Raw genomic sequence first — 25,986 nt, forward strand, 5'->3', positions numbered from 1 at the left:
AAAAATGAAGAGTCAATGAATGTAGCAGACATTCTTTTCTTATTTTAAAAAATTGCAACAGTTACTCTGACCTTCAGCAACCACTAACTGGTCAGCAGCTGTCAAAATCAAGGCAAGACCCTCCTCCAAAAGATTACAACTCACTGAAGATGATCATTACCATTTTTTAGCAATAAACTATTTCCAAATAGAAGCGTTTACACTACTTTATTGATGTAATGCTTCTGCACACTTAGTAGAATATTATGGTTTGAATATGGCTTGAGCGACCCCCACCCCCCAAATAGTCATGCTCTACATGCTTACTCCCTGGTGTGGAAGTGTCCTGCTGGTGGAATTTCTAAGAGGTGTGGCCTAAGTAGAAGGTAATTTAGTAATTGGGGGCCGTAGTCTCAAAAAAGAACTAAGGAATACACAGAGCAGTTTTAAGTTTTGCAGGGAGGAGTTAGTTCCCTTAAGAACAGATTCTTATAGTCAGCCTGGCTCTTCCTGGCCTCCCACTTTGTCATGTCATGTGAGCTTTCCTACACATGTCCCTGCCACTGGGATGCCAATGTATTGAGGGCATCATTACAGCCAAGCAGATGCCAGTGCCATGCTCTGGAATTTACTTGGAGTTAAATAAACTTCTCTGTAAGGTATCCAGAATGGATATTTACATTTTGTTATAGAAAGAGAAAACAGACTGAGACAAGTGTAAACATAACTTTATATGCACTGGAAAAAAGCTGTATGACTCAATTGAGAAATTTGCTTTATTGCAGTGGTCTGTTACTGAACCTTAAATACCTCTGAGTTATGTCTATTTACCTTCAGCACAAACATCTCTTATGAAATCTACTCATATATTTAACCACCTATTCAATCTACCACTTAGATATCTTACAGGCATCTCAAAACTTTAAAATAAGATAATCAAATGTGCTTTTTTTTTTTTTTTTGGAGCAACGCTGTCTTAATCACTTTCTCAGCACTGAGATACAATATCTGGCCCTCATAACTTAGAGGAGGTATATTTTGGCTCACAGTTACAATCGAAGGTCAGCTGTCCCCAAGGCAAAAAAAAAAGAAAGGTAAGGCATAGGGCTGTAGTGGAGGAAAAGCTGTGTCTGTTATGGCAGCCAGAAAGAGAGAGAAGGGAAGAGCTGGGGAGGAAGACCCACCATTCCAGGTCACACCTCCAGTGACTAACCCCTCCTACCAGGCTCCATCTCCTAATAGCAAGTCATCTATATCATCCACATGAGTCAGTCACCTTCCAAAAACCCTGCCTTTGAGAGCCTGAGGACTTTGGGGGACATTTTTTAAATCCAAATCCCAACAATCACTATTCGTATAGCTATTCAGACAAAACTTCTACAAGTAAAGCTTGATTTATTCCTTACCTTCACATCTCTGTTAGCAAGTTCTTCTGGTGCCATCTTCAAAATCAGGCCAGATTGGAGCACCTGTCACATGATCACCCAGTGTTTGCACCCAAGAACCGCAAGAGAAACTTCACAGCTCCCATGCCTCTATACTGAAACTTTTACATCCTAATCACAACACAGTGGCCATGTATTTTTATTAGTACTGTACATGTTTGAGATACATAATGTTTATATTCCTGTGTGGCATTTGTACATATACATAACACATCTTAATTCCTTTTCTCATCTTTTTTCCCTCCTCACTTTCCCCTTTCCTCCATCTGTTGGTCTCCTTCCCCTTTGAGAAAAGCCTTTCTATTATCTATCCTTTATTTTGCTCTTCAGAGTGACCTTTTAACACTTAAATCATGCAGGAATGCGGGGTGGGTAGGGTTCTGGGGAATGTGTTATACTATGGTTCTGTCAATGAAAATACCTAATTGTACACTTCAGAACTGTTGGGAGGGTAAAAAGAGGACTAGTGTGTTTACTTCACTTGAACAGAGATAGTTATGAAAACTGGTGTGCTTTTGCTTCAGAGTCAAATAAAAATGAAAAAAAAAGTGGGGAAAATCCTCCTTAAATCAGAGCACAAGAGGGTGTTCCTTGTTTAAATACTTCAGTGGTTTCTTTTTAGCCTTAGAAACAGATCCAACTCCATATTATGTGATGTCCATCAGCATAACCCAGACCTTAAAAAATTTTCTCCTATAGAAAGCAAAAGGGAGTGAAAGCAGCATAGAGGAAAGCATTGTGTTCTCTCTACCTTTTCACACGGCCTCTCTTCTCCTGCCTGCCCATTCCTCACTCCTTGTCAAACACAGACACTGCATGGTTGTGGAGCAAATTTCTGTCTCAGGGGCTTCATACTTACTGTCCCTCAACCTGGGATGCTCTTCCCCTTGATCTAGGTATGGTACTCCCCATATGATTTAAGATTTTGCTCATGTATCACCATCCATACATTGGGCGGTCATCTTAGCTTTACTGCTCCCATCCCATTCCCTGTATATTTCCCTCCCAACAGTTAACACTATGTGACATTATTAATTCACTTGCTCACTAGCTTTCTTGCATACCGAAATCCAGGCTTAGTTAGGCCAGTGACTTTTGTTATATATGTTATATCCAAATACCTAAAACAGTGCTTGGCATATTTATCAATAAATCTTTGATGAATGAATGAATGACAGGGTCTCTGTGTGACTAACAATCACCACTGGACCTAATTCCATCTCTTCTATATGGTATAGTTAAGAAAATGGGATTTGACTTGTATCATGTCTGAATCTACATAATTATACACTATTTTTAACAGAGTTATACTTTAACAGTAGCAATAAAAAATGCAGTAGTTACAGAATATTTTACCCTTGGGGTTGATAAAAAATTAAACCAGAAACTATTTTAAAACAACTGCTTGCCAGGCAATTTTGATCAATTTTTTGCACCTGAAATAGAGGGAAAAAAATCCAGATGAACTTTCAGTAAGTTATATTTAACTATAATGTCCGGGTTTTTGGTGGGGGGGTAAATGAAGTAAGCAATTTTAATAAAGTAGAAAACAATTAACTTAGAAATTAAAGTAAAACAGCTATTCATTTTCATTGTGTTAAGAGAAAAACTGGGACATGAAGTCTTATTCTATCTTGCTTTTTGAAAGGAACACTTACTTAATTAAATGTTTAGAAACATTAATGCAAAGAAATGCAGTACATATATACATTATTTAGTAATGCTCCAAATTTTATTCAATATTCCCAAATTACAAATTTCAACTCAAGCCAAGGAAGAGCTACACACTCTACAATTATTATCCACTTATATCTGACAAATCCCTTTCAGAGCTTTGTGTCACATACTCCAGCAGAGATATAATTAAAGAGACTTCACACTTAAGTTATAGTAACTTGCTTATTAGTTGAGTGAACCTAATATTTCTGAAAAAAATTCAGAAATTACTGAAATCCACCCAAAAGTAGAACATTAAAACTACCTAAGAAATAATTTAAAAATGGTAATCAAACTCTTCTGTATTGCTTCCTTTCACATTTTTACTGTATTTCTTTTATTTTTTTCTGTTAACCAAAATAAGATGAGTTCATCTGCCTCTTTACTACTACTTCACCACCTGAATCAATCTCAAATAGCTCATGAAATACTAGATAGTTGGATCAAAGGAGGAACTGCTTATCTACAAAAAAGATATTCATGAATAACAATAGCTTATATGTAGAAATAACAAAAATATACCAAAAATACACTACTACAAAACTAATCCAATTCAATTATCATTTCTATATTTAGAAGCTCATTTTCCACCAAAAGTTACATTTGGCTATTCAAACACTTAAGTTTGCAACTAAAAATGACTAAACTTTGTCTTGTCACTGATTCTGTAAACTTAAACATAAATATTTAATCTTAGCAAATATTTTCACCTTAGCAATATCATTTTTTTAACTCTCCAAGTGCTACTTTTAATTGTAAGGATAGCACATCAGCTTTCAGAGGCTAGATAACAAAAGATCATACCCTGAGGTCTTAAACTGTTGCCAAAGAAATTGGTAAGTGACATACACAGAGAGATGCAGAATCATTTTAATGACAGTTACAAAATGATCAACACATTTCATTATATTTATCGGGCAACAATATTTGTATCAGTTGGTTGCTGCACAGATAAATTTTGTCCAAATTATGCAGTATATATTTTCACTTAGTTTCAGAAGACATGAAACTAAACTAGACCTTCAAACTGTATCACTAGATAACTTGGGGCTTTTAAATCACCATTAGGAACTCACAAGAAATAGTAAATATGTAACATTACAAAGTCACCTATTTAAAAATTACAAAATTCCAACCTTGCTTCATTCCTGGCCAGGAAGTATCATCAATTCTTTAATATTGCATGACAAATGTGGTTTGTTATCAGTAAGCCCCAAGGATCTCACTCACTTGGTCTCATGATGTGAAGAAACTGTGTATATACCAAAATATTGCACTTAAAAAAAAAAGTGTTTTAAAAACTCCAAATTCTTTCGACCTGTAAAACTCTGATTATCTGAGCTGTACTGCATTGAAAATAGCCTCAGCAATTGTTTGGAAATGATGGCACTGATTCAGAATGATGTCAAAAGTTGTGTATCACTGGTCACTTGGTCTCATGATGTGAAGAAACTGTGTATATACCAAAATATTGCACTTAAAAAAAAAAGTGTTTTAAAAACTCCAAATTCTTTCGACCTGTAAAACTCTGATTATCTGAGCTGTACTGCATTGAAAATAGCCTCAGCAATTGTTTGGAAATGATGGCACTGATTCAGAATGATGTCAAAAGTTGTGTATCACTGGTGTAGAAAATAAAAGTTACTGATATAGGAGCAGGTGAACTTCTAAAAATATGTTGAATATAAATCTACCCTCATAACTATTAATAAATAAAATTTAATATTTAAGATACCAGGAATAGTGAACACTAGGTGTCAGTGTAAGAAATGAAAAAATATTTTTAAAAGCTATTGTTTCCAATCAGGTGTTTAACAAAAAACCAAAAGCAGCTGTGGCCACATTTATAATTGCATAATTCAGTCAACCAGCCAATCTTTCTTTCAAACAAAAATTCTTGTTTCGATACCATCAAGAGTTTAAAAAAATTAAGATGATTATTAGAAGTTATAAGCTTTTGTGACCTCAAATATATAAGGCATAGAAAAACTTTTAATTCTAAGAATATGTACTAAGTAGATTTTACTTTTAAAAATACATATTTTGAACAATAGAATACAACCCCAATATAAGCCCAAAGTATCATGCTACATAATTTTAGTTGGTGGAAAAAATTACATATCAAAATAATAATGGTGAGCAACTAAAAAAGGGTACTGAGGGCTGGGGTGGAGCTCAGCAGAAATGCTTCTGTAGCACCTGTGAGGCCCTGGGGTGTTCTCCCAGCACCACCACCAAAGGGGGTGGGCATCGAATTTATACTTTTTCCTGAACAGAAGTCACTCACATAAATTGCAGAGTTTTAAAAATTAAGATGTTCAATGGGTTAAATCACACAAAAAAAGCACATAAACTCTTAAAATGACTTATTCTCCCCAAATCCTGGTATATGTTATTTCTAAAACAAGAAAGTCAACAGTAGTATTAAAAATTCCATTTAATGAGCAACAGGTAAAAATACACACACACACACACACACACCGGTTTGAACCAGGGCCTTGATAAATACAAGGCTAAGTAAGCCATGTCTTACTGAGCTACATCCTGGAGTCCAGTGGTCCAGTGGTAGTGAACCTATGGCACATGTGTGTGGCAAGTTATTTGTATCACTGAATGTTCTAAAAGGTTCCCCATCACTGTTCTATTTTTGTTTTGAGACTGAGACTCATGTTGCCATGGCTGACCTTCAATTTGGAATCTTCCTGCCTCAACCTCTGGAGTAGCAGGGATTTGGTGTGTACTACCATGGCCCAATCAGAATAATATATTTTTTTAAAACAAGTTTTAAAAAGATAATTATTATTAGCAAAAATATAACATGTATATTCACTATATTATCTCATTTAAGCCTAATAATAATTGCTTACTCTATGCTCATTTTAACAAAGTTCTCACTTGGGGAGCTTGAACTCACTTTTCTAGCTGTCACACTATTACCTATTTATCCATTTCACTGTTCCACCACTCTCAAGACTCTACATCATGATAATGTAATGTACTTATGAAGATTTTTCACATGCTTTTCAAGCATACTGAAAATGCTTCATACAATATTCTGAAAATTCTCATGACTGAAAAAGATAACAAAGTAAGTCTAACTGCTTTTTCTAGTTAATCTGGCTTGTGAGTATAACTGGATTAAGAAATTCCTGGAAGGGTGGGTGGATTGTAAAGCTGTTGACATCATCAAGGTTAACCCACAGATGAATGCATAGCTGAATGAGCTATTAGGAGCTGGGCTGAGGTGGAGGAAGTGGGTCACTGAGGTATGACCATGGGTACTCTCCATTGTCCCTATTCCTTTCCACTCCGGCTCTTCTGTTCTTTGTTTCCTGAATGTCATGGTGCAGCTTTTCTCTACCATGCCCTTTTGACTAAGACTGACACCTCTGAAACCATAAGCTAAAATAAACCTCTCTTTCTTTAAATTAATGTGTTTAGTATTTTTGTTGCAGCAATTGAAGCCTGATTAACCCAGTAGTCCTTCACGAAAATATAAAATCTGATGACTCAAAAAGTGTTTAGAAGAATATTCAAGGATTTGTAGATAAAAATAAATAAAGGCTTTTAGTTAGCACAATGTTCTTTATTCACTGATAATAAAAGCTTCTAAGTCCCCAGTATGGATATGAATCAACATCATTAGACAGTTCTGTGTCTGCAAGTTTTTTCTCAGGAACATGAAGCCAAAATGGAACCTACTGGGAATGAAGAAGCAAATTCAGATATAATACATTATCTCTACTGATATCAATCTCTACTGATATCTAACAGTTTTAAGATATCCACGAACATTGGGAGTGAAAAGTAAACATAGGGGAAGCAGAGACAGAACTATTTGTGGTATGATATTCTAAAGTGGAAAAGGGGCCTCAGAAATATATACAGCACATGAATCTTGAGTGTTCTCTCTAGAGTCTTTGCCTCTACACTTTACTCTAAATGCCTTAGACTTATGATTAAATATTTTGGCTGTCATTAATTAAATCATGTTTCCAGTGGCAGATAATGTGCAGTTTTAGGTCACTTACATACATTATCTTCTCTAATGCCTTATGAGGTAGGTAAATTCCGATAGATGAGGAAACAGAGACTCCGAGAAATTAAGGAATCATTGAAGATTGCATAACTATCAAGTTATAAGGCAAAGACTTGAACCCAGTGACTTGTTTAAAAAAACCTTCCACTCTACCAGAAATAGTGAACACTAGGTGTCAGTGTAAGAAATGAAAAAATATTTTTAAAAGCTATTGTTTCCAATCAGGTGTTTAACAAAAAACCAAAAGCAGCTGTGGCCACATTTATAATTGCATAATTCAGTCAACCAGCCAATCTTTCTTTCAAACAAAAATTCTTGTTTCGATACCATCAAGAGTTTAAAAAAATTAAGATGATTATTAGAAGTTATAAGCTTTTGTGACCTCAAATATATAAGGCATAGAAAAACTTTTAATTCTAAGAATATGTACTAAGTAGATTTTACTTTTAAAAATACATATTTTGAACAATAGAATACAACCCCAATATAAGCCCAAAGTATCATGCTACATAATTTTAGTTGGTGGAAAAAATTACATATCAAAATAATAATGGTGAGCAACTAAAAAAGGGTACTGAGGGCTGGGGTGGAGCTCAGCAGAAATGCTTCTGTAGCACCTGTGAGGCCCTGGGGTGTTCTCCCAGCACCACCACCAAAGGGGGTGGGCATCGAATTTATACTTTTTCCTGAACAGAAGTCACTCACATAAATTGCAGAGTTTTAAAAATTAAGATGTTCAATGGGTTAAATCACACAAAAAAAGCACATAAACTCTTAAAATGACTTATTCTCCCCAAATCCTGGTATATGTTATTTCTAAAACAAGAAAGTCAACAGTAGTATTAAAAATTCCATTTAATGAGCAACAGGTAAAAATACACACACACACACACACACACCGGTTTGAACCAGGGCCTTGATAAATACAAGGCTAAGTAAGCCATGTCTTACTGAGCTACATCCTGGAGTCCAGTGGTCCAGTGGTAGTGAACCTATGGCACATGTGTGTGGCAAGTTATTTGTATCACTGAATGTTCTAAAAGGTTCCCCATCACTGTTCTATTTTTGTTTTGAGACTGAGACTCATGTTGCCATGGCTGACCTTCAATTTGGAATCTTCCTGCCTCAACCTCTGGAGTAGCAGGGATTTGGTGTGTACTACCATGGCCCAATCAGAATAATATATTTTTTTAAAACAAGTTTTAAAAAGATAATTATTATTAGCAAAAATATAACATGTATATTCACTATATTATCTCATTTAAGCCTAATAATAATTGCTTACTCTATGCTCATTTTAACAAAGTTCTCACTTGGGGAGCTTGAACTCACTTTTCTAGCTGTCACACTATTACCTATTTATCCATTTCACTGTTCCACCACTCTCAAGACTCTACATCATGATAATGTAATGTACTTATGAAGATTTTTCACATGCTTTTCAAGCATACTGAAAATGCTTCATACAATATTCTGAAAATTCTCATGACTGAAAAAGATAACAAAGTAAGTCTAACTGCTTTTTCTAGTTAATCTGGCTTGTGAGTATAACTGGATTAAGAAATTCCTGGAAGGGTGGGTGGATTGTAAAGCTGTTGACATCATCAAGGTTAACCCACAGATGAATGCATAGCTGAATGAGCTATTAGGAGCTGGGCTGAGGTGGAGGAAGTGGGTCACTGAGGTATGACCATGGGTACTCTCCATTGTCCCTATTCCTTTCCACTCCGGCTCTTCTGTTCTTTGTTTCCTGAATGTCATGGTGCAGCTTTTCTCTACCATGCCCTTTTGACTAAGACTGACACCTCTGAAACCATAAGCTAAAATAAACCTCTCTTTCTTTAAATTAATGTGTTTAGTATTTTTGTTGCAGCAATTGAAGCCTGATTAACCCAGTAGTCCTTCACGAAAATATAAAATCTGATGACTCAAAAAGTGTTTAGAAGAATATTCAAGGATTTGTAGATAAAAATAAATAAAGGCTTTTAGTTAGCACAATGTTCTTTATTCACTGATAATAAAAGCTTCTAAGTCCCCAGTATGGATATGAATCAACATCATTAGACAGTTCTGTGTCTGCAAGTTTTTTCTCAGGAACATGAAGCCAAAATGGAACCTACTGGGAATGAAGAAGCAAATTCAGATATAATACATTATCTCTACTGATATCAATCTCTACTGATATCTAACAGTTTTAAGATATCCACGAACATTGGGAGTGAAAAGTAAACATAGGGGAAGCAGAGACAGAACTATTTGTGGTATGATATTCTAAAGTGGAAAAGGGGCCTCAGAAATATATACAGCACATGAATCTTGAGTGTTCTCTCTAGAGTCTTTGCCTCTACACTTTACTCTAAATGCCTTAGACTTATGATTAAATATTTTGGCTGTCATTAATTAAATCATGTTTCCAGTGGCAGATAATGTGCAGTTTTAGGTCACTTACATACATTATCTTCTCTAATGCCTTATGAGGTAGGTAAATTCCGATAGATGAGGAAACAGAGACTCCGAGAAATTAAGGAATCATTGAAGATTGCATAACTATCAAGTTATAAGGCAAAGACTTGAACCCAGTGACTTGTTTAAAAAAACCTTCCACTCTACCAGCACTTCCAACCATAGCTCCTAAACCCTTGTTGGAGTGCAAAAATAACCACAAGAGTCCCATTTAGAACAAAGATTAACAAATAAGAATATGCCAAGTTAGGATATTCTGTAGTAACTCAGCTCACCTAAGATAAACACTGGATAGAGTCAAGATAGGTATGTTATATAGTTTTAAATTCATTTATATCAGTGATGTAGTATTTAATTTATACTTATAATGGACTATTTTTGTAGGCTGTAAATATGAAGAACTGACGCTGAAACAAAAATTATACTAAAATATTATACAAATTCTGAAAATTTGAGAATATGCTTTGTCACCCTAGTAAGCTGCATTCAACAAGATATGCGCTGTAAAAATTAGATGTATCTGAACTAAGAAACTAAATTTTAGGATTTTATTTCTATAAAAAAATCTGAAAATATTAGCTCTATCAATATCTGATGTCTGCTTTTTTACAGAAATGTAGTAGATTTATTTTATATCCAAATGATAGAAAATACTATTTTTTAAAAAGAATGTTAAAAGTACTTCTGCTTTCTTTGGGAGGGGGTGGGTCCTGGGGATTGAACTTGGGACCTTGAGCCTGCAAGGCAGGCAGTGGAACCAGTGAGCTAAATCCCTGGCCCAGTAAAAGTTTATTAAGTACCCAGAGACACACCCATAGCAACCTTATTCTTTTCATGAAATTAAATGCTTCCATATTTAAAAAAAGATATATGACTGAAAACAATAAAGCCAGGACTGTTATGATGGGCTTAAAAGCTAAGTAATAAAAAAACTTTCACTCTTTTTATTACATGTAGACAAAAACTATTAGAAATAATATTACTTATTTGTCATATTAACATCAAGTCTGTGGTCTTAATAAAAAGTTATCTTTGAGGGGAGTCATGAAAAACAAACTACAGTTTCAAAGAAGCAGAACTTTTCTTTGTTAAGCCTGTTATCAACCCAAGCAATAACACCTCTGCTTGAGTAACTACCAAGGTCCTCTCCATTCTGTTCCTCTGCTACTGCCACAGTGCAAAAAGGAGAACCAGACAGACTGTTAGATTAACATAACCTGTGGAAGGAATCTGATATTTTAGTGTATTTATTCTGATATTTATTACTTGATGATAGATTCTTTGTGGGACTAGAAATGCAAAATTAACACAATCTGAGCAATGACCATGATACTTGATTTATTTTGATATTTACTATTTGCTGCCAGATTCTTAGTGGGACTGGAAGTAAAAAATTTGTAAGATATTACTGATCGACATCACTCTCAAAACCAATTTTAAAACAGTCTCAAGCCCTTTCCAATTGACTTTTTAAAAAGTGGGCTTTGTTTCTCTTTGAGTTAAACATTTTAAAGCAATTCTATTATCAGTGCTTCAAATATAAATATGTATCTTTTCAAAGTTCAGATAGTTTACATCAAATAATTTCATGACAAGTTATTCCAAGGATGTGTACAAGGATAGTTAATATTTTTTGAGAATCTAAGAATGTAACCTATAAAATCATTCTAGATGTAAAAATGGCTAGAAACATTTGAAATTATCAGTGTAATAAACTGTTTCCTATCCCAATGTAGTAAAATAATCCAATAAAATATGGTAATGGGTGTGAAGAGATATTAAGAAATAAAAATACACATAAATACTGTATATTATTCAACTTTAAAAGAATGTATAATAGTGAGATCTGAGAAATACACCATCTAATTTTATTTTTAAATTTTTACTTATTTTTAAAGTACTGGGAATTGAATTCAGACCCTTGTGCTTGTGAGGCAGGCACAGGGCCACTGAGCTAAATCCCCACCCCTCTAATTTTATTTTTAAAACAAACAAATAAGGTAGTCAAACTGGTCTAAACTTTTGTAAAATAAAAGCTACACAGAAATAATAGGTTATGTTAAAACCTGCAAATATTATCTATACAGGTACAATAAATTGGCTTGTATTCTATGTGGTATTTGAGTTTCTTACCTGTGCTGAAAATTTCAGTTCTGACTTAAAACTTGACATTAATGCTAAATAAACTATCATGACTTGTGACAGTTGTGCAGCTGCTTTCATTTCTCTTTTCATTCAGAGTTAGATAGCAGTCTCCTTTTTATGTGTAAAATATGATCCTCTTAACATTCCATTTAAAAATCATATTGGATTTTTACTGTGTGAATCTCCCAGATAATAAGCTATTTAATTCATTGAGCTGTGTTCTTGTTAACCTACTCTGCATATTATTTTTGAGATTATTTATAACCGTAAACTACAAAACTCAATAAACAGTTCCATTTGTGAAGAGTACCTATTTGATTTCCCATCTGAATAGCACACTCTTAACTCTCTCTTTCCCGTCTGTTTTTCTAGTGCTTTTTAACTTGAAAGATGTTGTCCAGGTACACTCTTCTCATTCATCGGATTTTGCATACTCTTCTATAGCTGAGCTAAGATTGTTTTAAATGTGTATATTTCAGTTCCTCTTCCAAGATTGTGGGAAAAGTCTTTTATTTATTGGTAACTCTATGTCTCCTTCCTGCTGATGCGCTTGAATAATGTGGTTTGTATAAAAATGAAAATTAATTAATATCTACCATGTTTGAGTCAATCTGTAGTTAAATGTGGCTACATGTGGCAAGGATGTTTACAGTTAAAACATGTTTTAAACATTGGGCATTTAATTCACTCTACAGTAAGAAAAGACCCAAAGCCAAGCACTTTCTTCCCAGATAGCACTTGTGGATGCCTTCATGTCATTCATGTAAACACAGAGTGTTTTTCAGTGCGCTGAGCCACACACATGCCCAACATAGTACAGCGTCTGAATGTGTAGGTAGCTAGAAGACTACAGCCATCCTTTAATACATTGGGTCCCCATGGTGCCTCTACTTCCTTTTGTATACAGTCATGGTTTGTTTTGTCCTATTTTAATAACCCTTATAATTGAAGTTCTACACAGAAAACTTTATAACTATTATGAAACAAACATACATAAATTATAACTGAGATGGCATAGATGACAACCACATAGGACTGAATAGTGCCTCGCATGGGCTACTTCTACAGGGAGATCAACGGCCACATGAACAGCATCAGCAGAACACGGAAGGAAGGGGGAGCTCAGGGTATGCTGATCCAGTGAGCCCCCTTCACACATGTAAATTTGTTCATTATTATTTATAACTAAGAGCCTAAGAATAACTGAAAACTTGGTTCTGATTTAAAAACGTAATACAACATGTTAAACAACTAGTTGTCTAGTAGAATCAACCTATGAAAATAGAGTATTTTTAAATGGATGGCAGATAACTACATTCCATGCATAAAATGTAGATTCTTCTGGTGTTTAACCTTGAATTAGTAGAGAAGTGGAAAGGAGCTACATGATTATCAGAAATCATCACGTTTTTAACTTTAAAGGATATTATTGACAACATAATAATCACACAATGTCCAGCTGGCACATATCTCTCATCTATTTCAAATCAACGATGGGGTTCAACCTGGAGGGTGATAAGAAGGAAACTTAGGATATGAAAGGTTTGCTTCTCTTTAGTAAATCTGGAAATTCCTATGGTTAGGGTAATTAATAATCTGTTGTTACTAGTCATAATAATGATTTACTACTAGTATTACTACAACTTGGAGAATGGATACTACATCCTAGGATTTCATTTAATCCTTTATAAAAATATACTTATTATACTTATTCTTTTTTGTTCCTCATGACCACTGTAAATATTAGAATTGCAACTTTACAGAAAAAGAAAATTGGGATGTTTCAAGGCTCTCTCTAGTGATTTCTAATTTGTGTAACACTGAATCATATAAAAATGCCAATACTCAACCATTTATAACTTGTAAAAATAGTAATTTTGTTTTAACATATATAACAAAGTTAACTTAAGTGATCTCCCAAGTATAATTCAACTTTAAATCCAGATTTATGTTCTAATCTTAACATAATAAAATATTTATATATTTTTAAATACATATTTTCATTAGCTAACATATCCTATAACCTACATGTATAACTTCCGTGAAGAACATTTAATGAGACCTAAGCCTTTCACAACATATCAAAGCTAAACAGAGTAAAGAAAGCGAAGACATTTTACAATGCTGGGTGCAATGGTACACTTCTGTAATCCCAGCACTCTGGGAAACTGTGACAGGAAGATCACAAATTAGAGACTACCCTCAGCAATTCAGCAAGACCCTGTCTCAAAACATAAAAATTTATAAATTGGCTGAGATACAACACCTCAATGTGAAGGCAGCGGTCGGCGGGCAACAGAGACATACGCAGACTGACTTCAGAATAGACATTATACCTAGCTGGAATACTGGGCAAGAATTAAAGATCTCATTAGAGGTTAAAGGTCTCAGATGGGAATAGCAGGTCAAAGCAAAGGGTGCAAAAGTAAAACCTCCAACTTTAATTTACTGCCAGTATGTGCAGCATTCCCCACATGAAACATGATGTAACAAATAGCAAAATGTTCCAAAATGTCTGACATAATCATTGTTCAACATATGCCCCCCATCACTGTCCAAAAATCAAAATCTGTGTTGGCTGACTGAACAATGACAACATTTAAAGAATAGTTAAAAGTGACCACACCGACCTTGTTGAAAATATGACTTCACTGCTCTAAGGCACTACACTGAATCTTGGCAACTTCATGACAAGGGAAAATGGGTAGTCCACTGAAAAAGGAGTTAACAAAATTCTGAAGGACTAAAAAAGAGAGCGTGCTGACTGACATGTCAACTGACTGGAAAAAAATGCTGCAGGACAAAGTGGCAGGACAACACGTAGCAACCTTGCAGGGCTTGTCACCTTACACAAAGGAATACTAAAATAGATGAAACATGAATTCCTGCCCAGAGCAAGCAAAGGCTCTGGAAGAGGGTGTTCATCTCTCAGAGTGGGTATCTGACCTAGATATATTAAACAGTGTCTTAAAGGAATTATTGTATGGATTGTTCCATCGTTACAAATGTAAAATTATATTATTTCCATAAATGCTCTCCTTTACATCCACACACTTGTAAAAATTAGAAAATGGAAGTGTATAAACATGTTGCCTGGGTTATTCATGTAAACTATTCCAATTGCACTGTCTTCATCCTAAATCATTGAATTTAATCTTCACCAAGCATTTATAAGCACTCAGACGTAACAATATACATTTTTAAGATACACAGTGAAGAAGCTAATTCATATACAAATACTTTAAAACACAGTACTGCTTACCCAATGTTCCTCATTGGAGTCAGGTGCAAGAATTTTAGAGCCATGCATCTGTAGAATTTTTTATTCAGGAGACATGGAACAGGACCTGGGGATTGTTAAAGCTCACACCCAGCAAATGGCTCTGCCCTGAGCTCCAGGTTGAGAAAAACAGATAAATATCCTTCAAGAGATGACTGAAATACATCAACCATCCTCTTCATCAGCTGGGTTCTGAATGATCTTATTGATTTCAATAACCAAGAGCATGTAAGCATGTACCAATATAAAGTGTGTACTTGGATGCTTTAAGCAATGTTAGCATTTTTGGAACAATTTTGTAACGTATTAAGGAGATCTGTTTTCAAGGAGAAAAACAGTCAGATATTTTAAGGTGTAAAGCAAACTGTGGTTTCATTGAACTAGAGTTAAACTTCATATTGTTTAACAGTTTAAAGTTGTCATATCTTGTCCACCTACCTGACAATTTTCAAAAATTCCAAGATGTCTTTTAGTTTCTGATTTTAAAAAATAGGCAATATGATTCCCAAGAAATAGTTAAAAACCACCAGTCTAGGCTCTTGTTTCTCAAATTAGATTTTTGGACTATGGATTATGAAGATGGTCGGATGCATATTTAAATACCAACTCTTGTATCCTGCCCAAATTCTCCTGGAAAAGAATCTCACAGGAATAATATAGACTAAGTATCTAGACTGTAATATACTCTGCACAGAGTCTTCATCCACTTTGATAACTGACAATGAATCTGTACTTGAGAACTGGGATCTATCATGGCCCCATCACAACTACAAAGATTCATTTAACTGAAGAACTGCCCCACAGCCCAAACAGCTGCCATCATGATGCTTGCTTTTTAGATAAAAAAGGGTAAGAGGAGCTATTGAGAAAAGAAAAGCCAAGGAATTTGAACAACAACGCTGATCGACAAGATGTTCATTCCTTCTGACCTTTAGATGAAGACATGAAAGTTCTTCCATCAGGGAAAAACATCAGGTGGTTGCTGAGTCCTCGCTCAGAGTTGCAGATGGAAGATATGGTAACGAAAACACTTTCCTCTCTTCTAGGTATTTCTTACTGCTTCAGTAAGTCTTGTGTTTACCCTTAGCAGTCTCTTACCCATTAACACAGCCAATTACAGATGAAAAAATTAAAACTTAGATCATACGGATAAATAGCTCATTATCTTTGTCTATGAATTTCTGTAACATTCACTGTTCCTGTATCTTTTAAAGGGAAATAAATGTTCTCTTAAAATATTTTTTCCAAAATTAGGAAGAATCTTTTCCTGAAAAACTGAAATTGAGGACTAAAATGAGAAATATGTCAAAATACACAATATAACTCCATTAACATTAGACACTTTCCTGGTCAAGGAAAGAAGCTGATATGGTTTTTTAAAAAAAGAAGAAATCAGTCTGTGCCCAATTTACACGTAAAAGCAGCTACTGAGCTCAGATGTTCAAATGATTCACATCTGTGCTGTCAAATATTCCTCTTTCAATGTTTCCAGAGAAGTCCAGAATTCTAAGCTTGAATGTTACAATACCCTAATTTTTATGGAAAACTAAATCCATAACTTAAAAAGCACAGTACAAATGAAATAAAACACGTTTCTATATAACATTAATAGGTCAGTATTTATAATGTCTACTCTGATGTTTACCTCTCTCAGTTTAATTCAGTAAGTATATGCTGAAATCTGTGGTAATGTGTATTGATAGAGACATGAATGTACAAATACATACAGAATTCTAAGGTAGGCTTGTACCTCTTTTCAAAACCCTGTTACTTTACATACCTGAATTACCAGTTATCAAAATGTTGGAAAATTATTTTGTATGTGTCTATATCCACAACAAAACTGAGAAAACTTACTAAAATTTGTATCCTAGAACAAGAACTGTATTAAGGCCACTTAATAAAAGTTTAATAAATATAAAAGTGAAACAAACTATCTAATGTGTTACTAAAGCAAGAAATAATTCAGCACAGTATCGTGGCAATCTGAAAACTGCATGATGGTTTTGTTTACACTTCTATTTTTAGGACAATTTTCTTTTTTGTTTGTTTGGTTTTTGTTTGTTTGTTTTTGGGTTTTTTTTAGACAGGGTCTCACTATGTAGTTGAGACTGACCTGCAACTCACTGTGTAGCCCAGGCTGGTCTCAAACTCACAGTGATCCTCCTGCCTCAGCCTCCCAAGTGCTGGGATTACAGGCATGTGCCACTACGCCCAGCTCGGGAGAATTTTCAAATGTAACTTTGATGTACACAGGATCACTGAAGGCCATTTAAGTATATCATTTTATATTGTATGGCTAATGGCCTACAGCAAGTCTGGAAGCATAATAATATCCATTTTCAAACTGTACTATAAAGCCATCTTAACAAAAATAGAATGGTACTGGCACAAAAAGTAGACAGGTAGACCAAGTGAACAGAACAGAGGACACAGACACAATACCAAACAACTACCCCAAAATATAGGTTAGCGAAAAGGCAGGGTTTTTAACAAATGATTTAGAAAAATGGATATCCACTCACTCACAGAAGACTACAACTAGATCCTTATCTCTCACGCTGTACAAAAACCAATTCAAAATGAATCTAAGACCTAAATATAAGACCTGAAACTTTATAACTTCTAAATGAAGTTATGGAAAAACTGGAAGCCAGACACAGGCAAAAACTTCCTAATAGGACTCTAATAGCACAGGAAATAGCAAGAATCAACAAATGGAACTACATCAAAATTTAAAAGTTCCTGGATAGCAATTAATAGTGGAAAAAAAAAAAAAAAACAAACGAAACACCCTACAGAAGGAGAGAAAATCCTTGCCAGGTACAGAGGATTAATATCTAGAATACATAAAGAACTCAAATACTTAAAACTCAAAAAGTTAAATAGCCCAATCAATAAATGGGCAAATGAACTGATATTTAGAACAAGAAGTACAAAGAGCCAATAAAAATGTTCAAACCCTTTAGCCATTAAGGAAATGCAATCAATACTGCACTGAGATTCCGGTGCATTCCAGTCATAATGGCTATCATCAATATAAAAAACAAAGGGCAAAACAAACCTTTCAACACTGCTGGTGGAAATATAACTGAATACAGGCACAATGGAAATCAGTTTGGAGGGTTCTCAAACAACTAAAATGACTGACAATGTGATCCAACTACACCACTCCTTAGTATATAGTCAAAGGAATTAAAGTCAGCACACTGTAAGAATACCTTCATACCCATGTTTACTGCTGCACAATTCACAGTTGTCAAAACACAAAAACAGTCTAGGTGCATGCCTGTCAACCAGTGAATGGTTGGGATAAAAAACACTTAGGGATAATAAATATGGCATACGTATACATACAATGTAGTATTATTGAGTCATAAAGTAGAAGAAGGTTCTGTCACATGCAGAAAATGCATACACTGGGAGATCACATTGAGCAAAATAAGCCAGATTGAGAGAAACAAATATCACATATTCTCTCATGTGGAATAAAAATACTAACAAGAAAGCAGAAGGAAGACTATGAACAGACAAGAGGAAAGAAATAAGCAGGGTGGAGGGTAAGGACAGGTAACAGGGAGGATGAATATGATAAAAAATATATTTTAAATACTGAAGTTTGTTATGCATATGCATAAGTCCCCAAAAATGAAACCTACTATTCTATATACCAATATTCATTAATAAAACAGGTATTAAAACGTTGATTTTTTTGAGGTTAAAATATTACATTTACTTTAAAACATGTGAATAAAGGGTGGAAAGGTGAAACAAATACAATATAATATACACAGCATTATCACAGATACAGCCTTTCTAAAAATTATGCTGTAGAAAAGATAAATAATGGGCCGGGGATTTAGCTCATTGGTTCCGCCACCTGCCTTGCAAGTACAAGGATCAGAGTTCAATCCTCAGTACCCCCCCCCCAAAAAAAAGCCTTAAAAAAATAAATAGCTTCTCGGCCTTTTGGCTAAGATCAAGTGAAAAGATAAATAATGACAATCGGGAACAGGCCTGATTTAATCAAGAAACTTTCATATTTGATTCTTAATCTTATGTAAGTACAATAATCTCCAAAGTATTTGGCACTAATTTTTTTCTATTCCCAGACTTCTAAAGTAGACACAGATTTGCTTACAATAAAGCTAATTTTAAGAGCACACAAAAATTTAGCATAAACAAGATTAAATCCAGCAATCCAGAGTAATGAAAGTTAAGAGATGCTGAATAACTGCCTTCATCAGAAAACTGACCACCTAAGGTGACAACCTGTAGGTGAGTACCTGGAGTCCTCACAATGGAAAAGCAACAACTGCTTTTCGTACCAACTCACAGTGGAATTTCTAATTGTACCTTGTTCTCTATTAAGAACAATTCTTATAATTAAGTGGTCTTCAAAGACAATCTGCATCCATCTAAATTAAACATATTTTACAATAGTGTAGTTATAAGGCCACAATATTTAACGTAGTGATCTTAATATCAATGTTATTCATTTTTTGAAATATAGTATTTTAACTGAATTAAGGTTATATATTTTTAAATAATACATACATCATGACTGTTATATTAAAGTTATTTATACTACTGATATCTAATATCCAAAGAAAATTTACCACCAAATTTTCATAGTAGATAATAGTCTGTCATGCTTATTAATTGATCTCATAGGTATAATTATAGGTCAGCATGATTTTAGCATCTATTCTTTGACTTTACTAATCAGGGACGCGGCATGTACAGAATAAACAAGTGGTATGGCCACCCAAGGATCATAATAGCTCTTCAAGTTAGCTGTCACAAGGTCAGATACAAATCCCCACTACATGAACAAAACGGGATCCAATTCTTCATCAAAAAGTTCTGGTAGAGGTTGTCAGACACCTTCCAATGTAGATCCCCCATCTAATGGCTAGTAGATTATACAACAGCAGAGACAAAAGAAAAACCTTCAGAAATTCTGCTGAGAAAATATCCTCTTTTTCATAACACTTTATGTCTCATGCTGAGAGCAGCTGTGACCTTCGGGGGAACTTCCTGGGGGGTATATTTTCTGGCAGGCTTGACCAATCCCATATCCAATCTGAGTTTTTCTTCAAGATGTTTTCAATTTCTTTCTCTCAATATAATCTTCCTTGGACTGAGAGCTATTTTTTCTCCAATGATGTGTGTATCTATTTCAGAATCTCTGTTAGTATCTTGTGGTGTCTGTGAGCGAGGTGGGCTGGCACAGTGAGAACTCTTCTAGCTACTCCATCCAGATACACACTGGGCATCTAGCAGTATTTTTTGTATGTCACCATTATACCCAGGAACCCCACTGTGTGACATGACACCAGAGGCTGCTTAATTGTGGGGCTCCTCGCCCAGCTGCAACAGCCTTTCAGCACTGGTTGCACATGAGCAGGTGTGCAACAGGCCCACAGCTCTGCCAAAAAAACATAGATTTTTACTTCCAAAATTTTCCATCTTAGAATTTCAGACTGTGACCATAAGTAGGCACAAACTCAGAAAGTGGAAGGAGTATTTACACATATCAGAAGGTGACTGAACAAGAATGACTGGGTATATATTGGAAAAGAGAAAAATTACAAGAGTCTACTCTAACAATATCTAAAATATACTACGAAACCTACATAATGTTATAGCAGCACATAAATAGACCAATCATTTGTAAAAAATGTAGATAGACAAAGTTAGTGTTTGATAAAGGAGGTAAAAGATGGGACTTTTTAATAAATGGTGATAGTAAAACTGGAAAAAGAAAATTAGTCCCATGTAAAACAAGTAATGGGGATAAATTACACATGCATTACAAATATAAATGTTAAAAATAAAGTTATATAAATACTAGAAGAAATACAGGTGAGTTCCTCTTTAAATTCAGTACATAAAATGGTATTCTACGAGTCAAACTCCAAAGGCAGTAGACTGATGCTTTTGACTACATTAAAAATATCCGCAAGGGGCCAGGGATTTAGCTCAGTGGTGCTGCTGCCTACCTTGCAAGCGCAAGGTCCTGAATTCAACCCCCAGTACCAAAAAAAGATAAATAAATAAAAATGCAAGCCAAACAAAGCCCCAAAACACAAAGTTAAAAGGTAACTTTTACAACTGATACAATGAAATGACACATTTGAACCATACACCAAAGGCAAAAGATGGAGACCCCTAAGATAGATGGGACAGATCAAAACCCAATAGGAAAATGGGAAAGGACCAGGAAAGAACTCCTAATGGCCAATGCTGGAACACACGGAGGAATAAAAATAATGATAGCATTGGATAATGCTACCAGCAAAGTTAGATATCCCTGGATCCATACTGTTATAGATAGGAAAATTAATAAATGGAGACAGGGCCGGGGATTTAGCTCAGTTGTTCACCACCTGCCTTGTAAGTGCAAGGGTCTGAGTTCGATCCCTAGTACCAAAAAAAACCGATAAATAAATAAATAAATAAATAAATAAATAGATAGATAGATGGATACAGGAGACAAGTTTTCCTCATAGAAGATTTACAAGAGGAAAGAAGAAAATAGAAAATCACAAGGATATACCATAATAGTAACTGTCACAGATATAATCCACTGATGACTGAGAAAATTAATAGGCAAAAATGTTCAAGCAAAAGAGTCATTAAGTATCTCCACAATATACTTATGAGCCATGAAATTAAAAAAATATTAAATTGGGGCTGGGGAAGTAGCTCAGTGTTAGAACTTATACCATGCATAAGGCCCTGGGTTCAATTCCCATCACCAGAATGAACAAAAAGATGTCACTTTACAGGGGAGGAACTCAGCATATACTACCTTAAATAAGTTAAGGTTAGTAACATAAATATGACATATCAATCTGAAACTTGCATATGATGCATTGAGAAGGATCTGTCACTTCTGTGGTAATCTTGCCAAAACTTTGTAATAACAGTTATATAATATGTAAATATAAGAAGAAACTGACAGTTATCTGGAACTATGTATATCATTTGTGAAGTTTTATATGTAAATCTAAAATTCAAAATGAAAAAAAAAAACCTTCAAGTACTTAAAAAAAAAACAAAAAAACCCTAATGACAGTGATAGAAAGTAGATGGTGGCTGCCAAGGGCTGGGTTGGGGAAGAAGCCTGACCACATAGGGGAACAAGGAATAGTTTTAGATGGTGAGAAACGTCTACATCACAACTGTAGTTGTATAGCCATGTGACAGTATTCCACTGTCAAAACTCATCAGGTTATACAATAAAAGCATAAATAATGCTATGTATAAATTGTATCTCAATAAAGCTGACACAAAGAATTCCAGTTGTAAATAAAATCTCAAAACACATACTATGTTGCAACCCCCAATAAAAGCAGAATGTAGAAAGAGACAGCAAATAAGATTATATATGCTCTTACCAGATTAATTAATTGAGTGTGTACCACATCTTCTACCAAAACCACTGTTTCATGAAGAGGTCTCCTAGCATCACCTAAAGAATACCTGTAAAAGAAGGGAAAACTTTTATATACCCCTATATTAAGGACAATAAAGTAAGGAAGGCAAAAAGTAAAACATATTCTTTCAATCAGCATAACAGCAGCTATGAATTGTTCACTCAAATGACCAATCTATTCTAGACAAAGAAAATAAATGTCTCCTATACAAGCTGTTATTTCCAAAGAAAAGTACAGCGTTACTATCCTAATTCTTGTTTTGTATCAATATTTTTAAAGCATATATACTGTGTCAAAAATCCAAATCCCCAGTACTGAGGGGGAAAAAGTACAAAGTTACTGAGTTAAATAATTAACTCCAAGATAAAACTACAAATTCAATTCATAACTCTAGTAGAAAAATGTATTTTAAAGTTTCTTTTTCTTTTTCTTTCTTTGTTTTGTTTAGTTTTGTTTTGTTTTTGGTACCTGGGATCAAACTTAGGACCTTGTGCTTGCAAGGCAGGTGGCAGTACCACTGAGCTAAATCCCCGGCCCTTAAAGTTTCTTGTATTAAAAAAACACTCAAATAATGGTGAAGTTTTATCTCAAACTTTTATGAGAAAGTTAAGACTTTTCTGCTAAAATTTTTATTAGCATACATATTGTTACAGTTTGGATGTGAAATGCTTCCCTAAAGTCTCATGTGTTCAGAGGTAGGGTCTCGGGAAGGTGATTGGATTATAGAGGATTACCCTCAATCAGCAGTTTAATCAATTGTTCACTTCATAGCTCAATGTGCTAGTAACAGTTGAGGTCTAGTCTGTCAGAAGAAGCAGGTTACTTGGGACCTGACCTGGAAAGGTGTATTCTTTTCTCCAACTTGGTCCTTCCCTTCTCTCTGCTTTCTGACTGACATGCAATGAACAGTTTTCCTCTGCCAGCCCCTTCTACCATACTATTTCTCTCTTGGAGTCAGACAACTATGGACTCAATCCACAGGAATAATGAGCCAAAATAAACCTCTCCTCCTATAAGTTGCAGGTGTCAGGTATGTTGTTCCAACTGGAAAGTGACTAATACACACATAAAGAACCCCAAATGAGCTATACAGATATTTAATCAGATATGTGACTTAATGAGTATTTTACTTTCAGGATTGTTGGTTCTTTAGCTTTTCTCTTATGGTTTTTCTTAGTTCACTTGTACCACTTTCACTTCCCAGGAAACACACACACAGACACACACAGAATAAGTGAAATATTGTTTGAGTAGTGTTTGGAAAATACAAACCAAAACCTCTGTATAAAGCCACAGTGACTTCTTTTTTTGTTCTGCAATGTATATAGTACTTGTAAGTCAATTAAAGACAAAATCCACTGTAATTAAACTCATAAGGCACTTAGAAAGTGGCTGATACACATAAAACTATTTTTCCCTTACTTACAGAACCTATTTTACCAGTGACTGATGTGTTGACTGGCTCGTCTAGTACCCATTTCTTTTCTTTTTTTCAGCTTTAATTGAGTTTATTGGTACATTTTAGGGATACAGTACAGTTACATTCATTGTTGGGATCTTGTACCTCTACATGACAGGTCTTGGTTCTCATTTTTTCCCCTTGTCCCTGCCCTCCCTTCACCCCCTTTCCCTCCCCATCTACAACTACTTTATTTTCATCTTTTCATTATCTCACATTTTTTTCTTTTTCCTTTTTACCCTTCCCCTACCCGTCCCACCTTCCCTACACCTTTAGCTCCTTTCTTCCCATTTCTCAATGTCAGTAATCTTATTAGGATCTTCTGTATTATTGCAGATTATTCACACCAGAGAAACTATTCGGTATTTACACATTGGTGCCTTATTTATTTCACTTAGGAGTATATCTTCAATATGTATCCATTTTCCTATGAATGAATCTATTTTCTCATTCTTTATGGCTGAGTAATATTCCATTTCTTTTAAATAATGCCTCTATGCTTCCAGCAAAACCAGTCTCCACTGAAGGCCTCTAGAAAAGTTTTCTCAAAGACCTGTCTCAGCCTGATCTCCTCAGCAGGAAAAGACACCTTCTGATTTAGGAGACTGTGACTCTGATATCTGTTACTACCAGTACTACACCCTGAACCATCCTGCTGAACTCTCTTAATAAAATGAGTAGTAAAGACTACTTAAACATACTCTATTTTCTTACTGAAAAAGGATTCATTTCATTCAATCCCAGGATCAATTGTTTCTGAGGATTATGCAATTGGCTCTATAATTTCCTTGTTAAGTACACAGCAAAAGTATGAAATAAAATCATGTGAAGTTACACACCTTATTCTGTACATTTATATTCAGATATAAGAAGGATGTTTCAAAAAGCTTGCAGAATTTACAATCAACCCTTTCGATATTGTTGTGTATTACATACATGCCCAATATAGCCCAAAACTGGAGGCAGATTCTTTAAACAAATACTTACAAAGAAAAACATGAATAGAAAGTAGGCAAATAAAACAAAAAAAAATGACCAGAGACATTTCCAAATCACAGAAAACAATTTTATAAATATACACTGAATATGTCCATACATGTGTTGTCAAAAAGCAGTAAGACCCCTTTCAATACTTCCTTACACCACTTCTTAAGAAAGGATTTTAAAAGGTTACAAACTAAAGGAGTTAAGATATTTGCTGTCTTATTCTCTGTTGATCCTCTATGTGACATCTTTGGTCAGGAATCTATGCCAAAAAATTCCCCAAATATGGCAGTGCTCATCTCTCTATAAATCCAGCAGCACATTTCACTTGCCAAATCTTTTGCAAACTTCTTCACCCTATGAAATTTATGTAACTGATGATGTGTCCACAGACCCATCCTCCTTACATTCCCAACTGTGAAAGGCAACCAGTACAAGCTTTTTCAATGGTATAAATTTCAAGAGAAAAAATGAGCTAGCATACGGAATATGTGTGTATTTTTAGTTCTTTTCAAATTATATAAGTATATACACTATTAGTTCAAAAACAAAGCATAGAAAAAACACAAAAGACAAATATCAAAGGAGGTAAAATAAAACAAGCAATATTTTAAAATAAATATTCTATTTATGACATGACAAAATCTTTTTGCTCTCCTAAAAACAAACTGGTTGGTTGGTTTGTTTGTTTGGTACCAGGGATCGAACTCTGGACCTTGCACTTGCAAGGCAGCCGCAGGACTGAAAACATATTGTTAAAAGCACAACTAACCATCTTAGTTTGCCCTAGGACTTAATGGTTTTTCCAAATTATTCTCTACCAAAAAGATAAGTCTAGTTAGTACTAAAAAGTCATGATGCACTTTTCAAAAAACAAGACAAGCCAGGAAATAGTTTAAGAAAATGAATAAATAATAAATAAAATACATATTTACTTTCAAACAAAGCCTTATTTTTCAGGTCCTGTGGTCCCAAAGCACAGGAACAAACAGCACCTGGGGGATTTACTCCTTTATCTGCAGCCAATGCTC

The 25,986-nt window shown here is 34.8% G+C and overlaps 1 protein-coding gene across 4 annotated transcripts in view; it reads right to left on the reverse strand.

The window, feature by feature from the left end:
• Positions 1 to 25,986, reverse strand: part of Supt3h (SPT3 homolog, SAGA and STAGA complex component) — a 372,704-nt gene that overhangs the window by 179,070 nt on the left and 167,648 nt on the right. For all 4 annotated transcript variants that reach the window (XM_033766461.1, XM_033766463.1, XM_033766462.1 and 1 more), the window contains one exon: positions 22,474 to 22,558. In XM_033766461.1, the coding sequence (XP_033622352.1) occupies positions 22,474 to 22,558 (85 nt within the window). The remainder of the gene's footprint in view (positions 1 to 22,473; positions 22,559 to 25,986) is intronic.

The sequence above is a fragment of the Fukomys damarensis genome, unplaced genomic scaffold (genome assembly GCF_012274545.1).
Source record: "Fukomys damarensis isolate Sample0158 unplaced genomic scaffold, DMR_v1.0_HiC HiC_scaffold_20, whole genome shotgun sequence".
Lineage (NCBI taxonomy): Eukaryota > Metazoa > Chordata > Mammalia > Rodentia > Bathyergidae > Fukomys > Fukomys damarensis.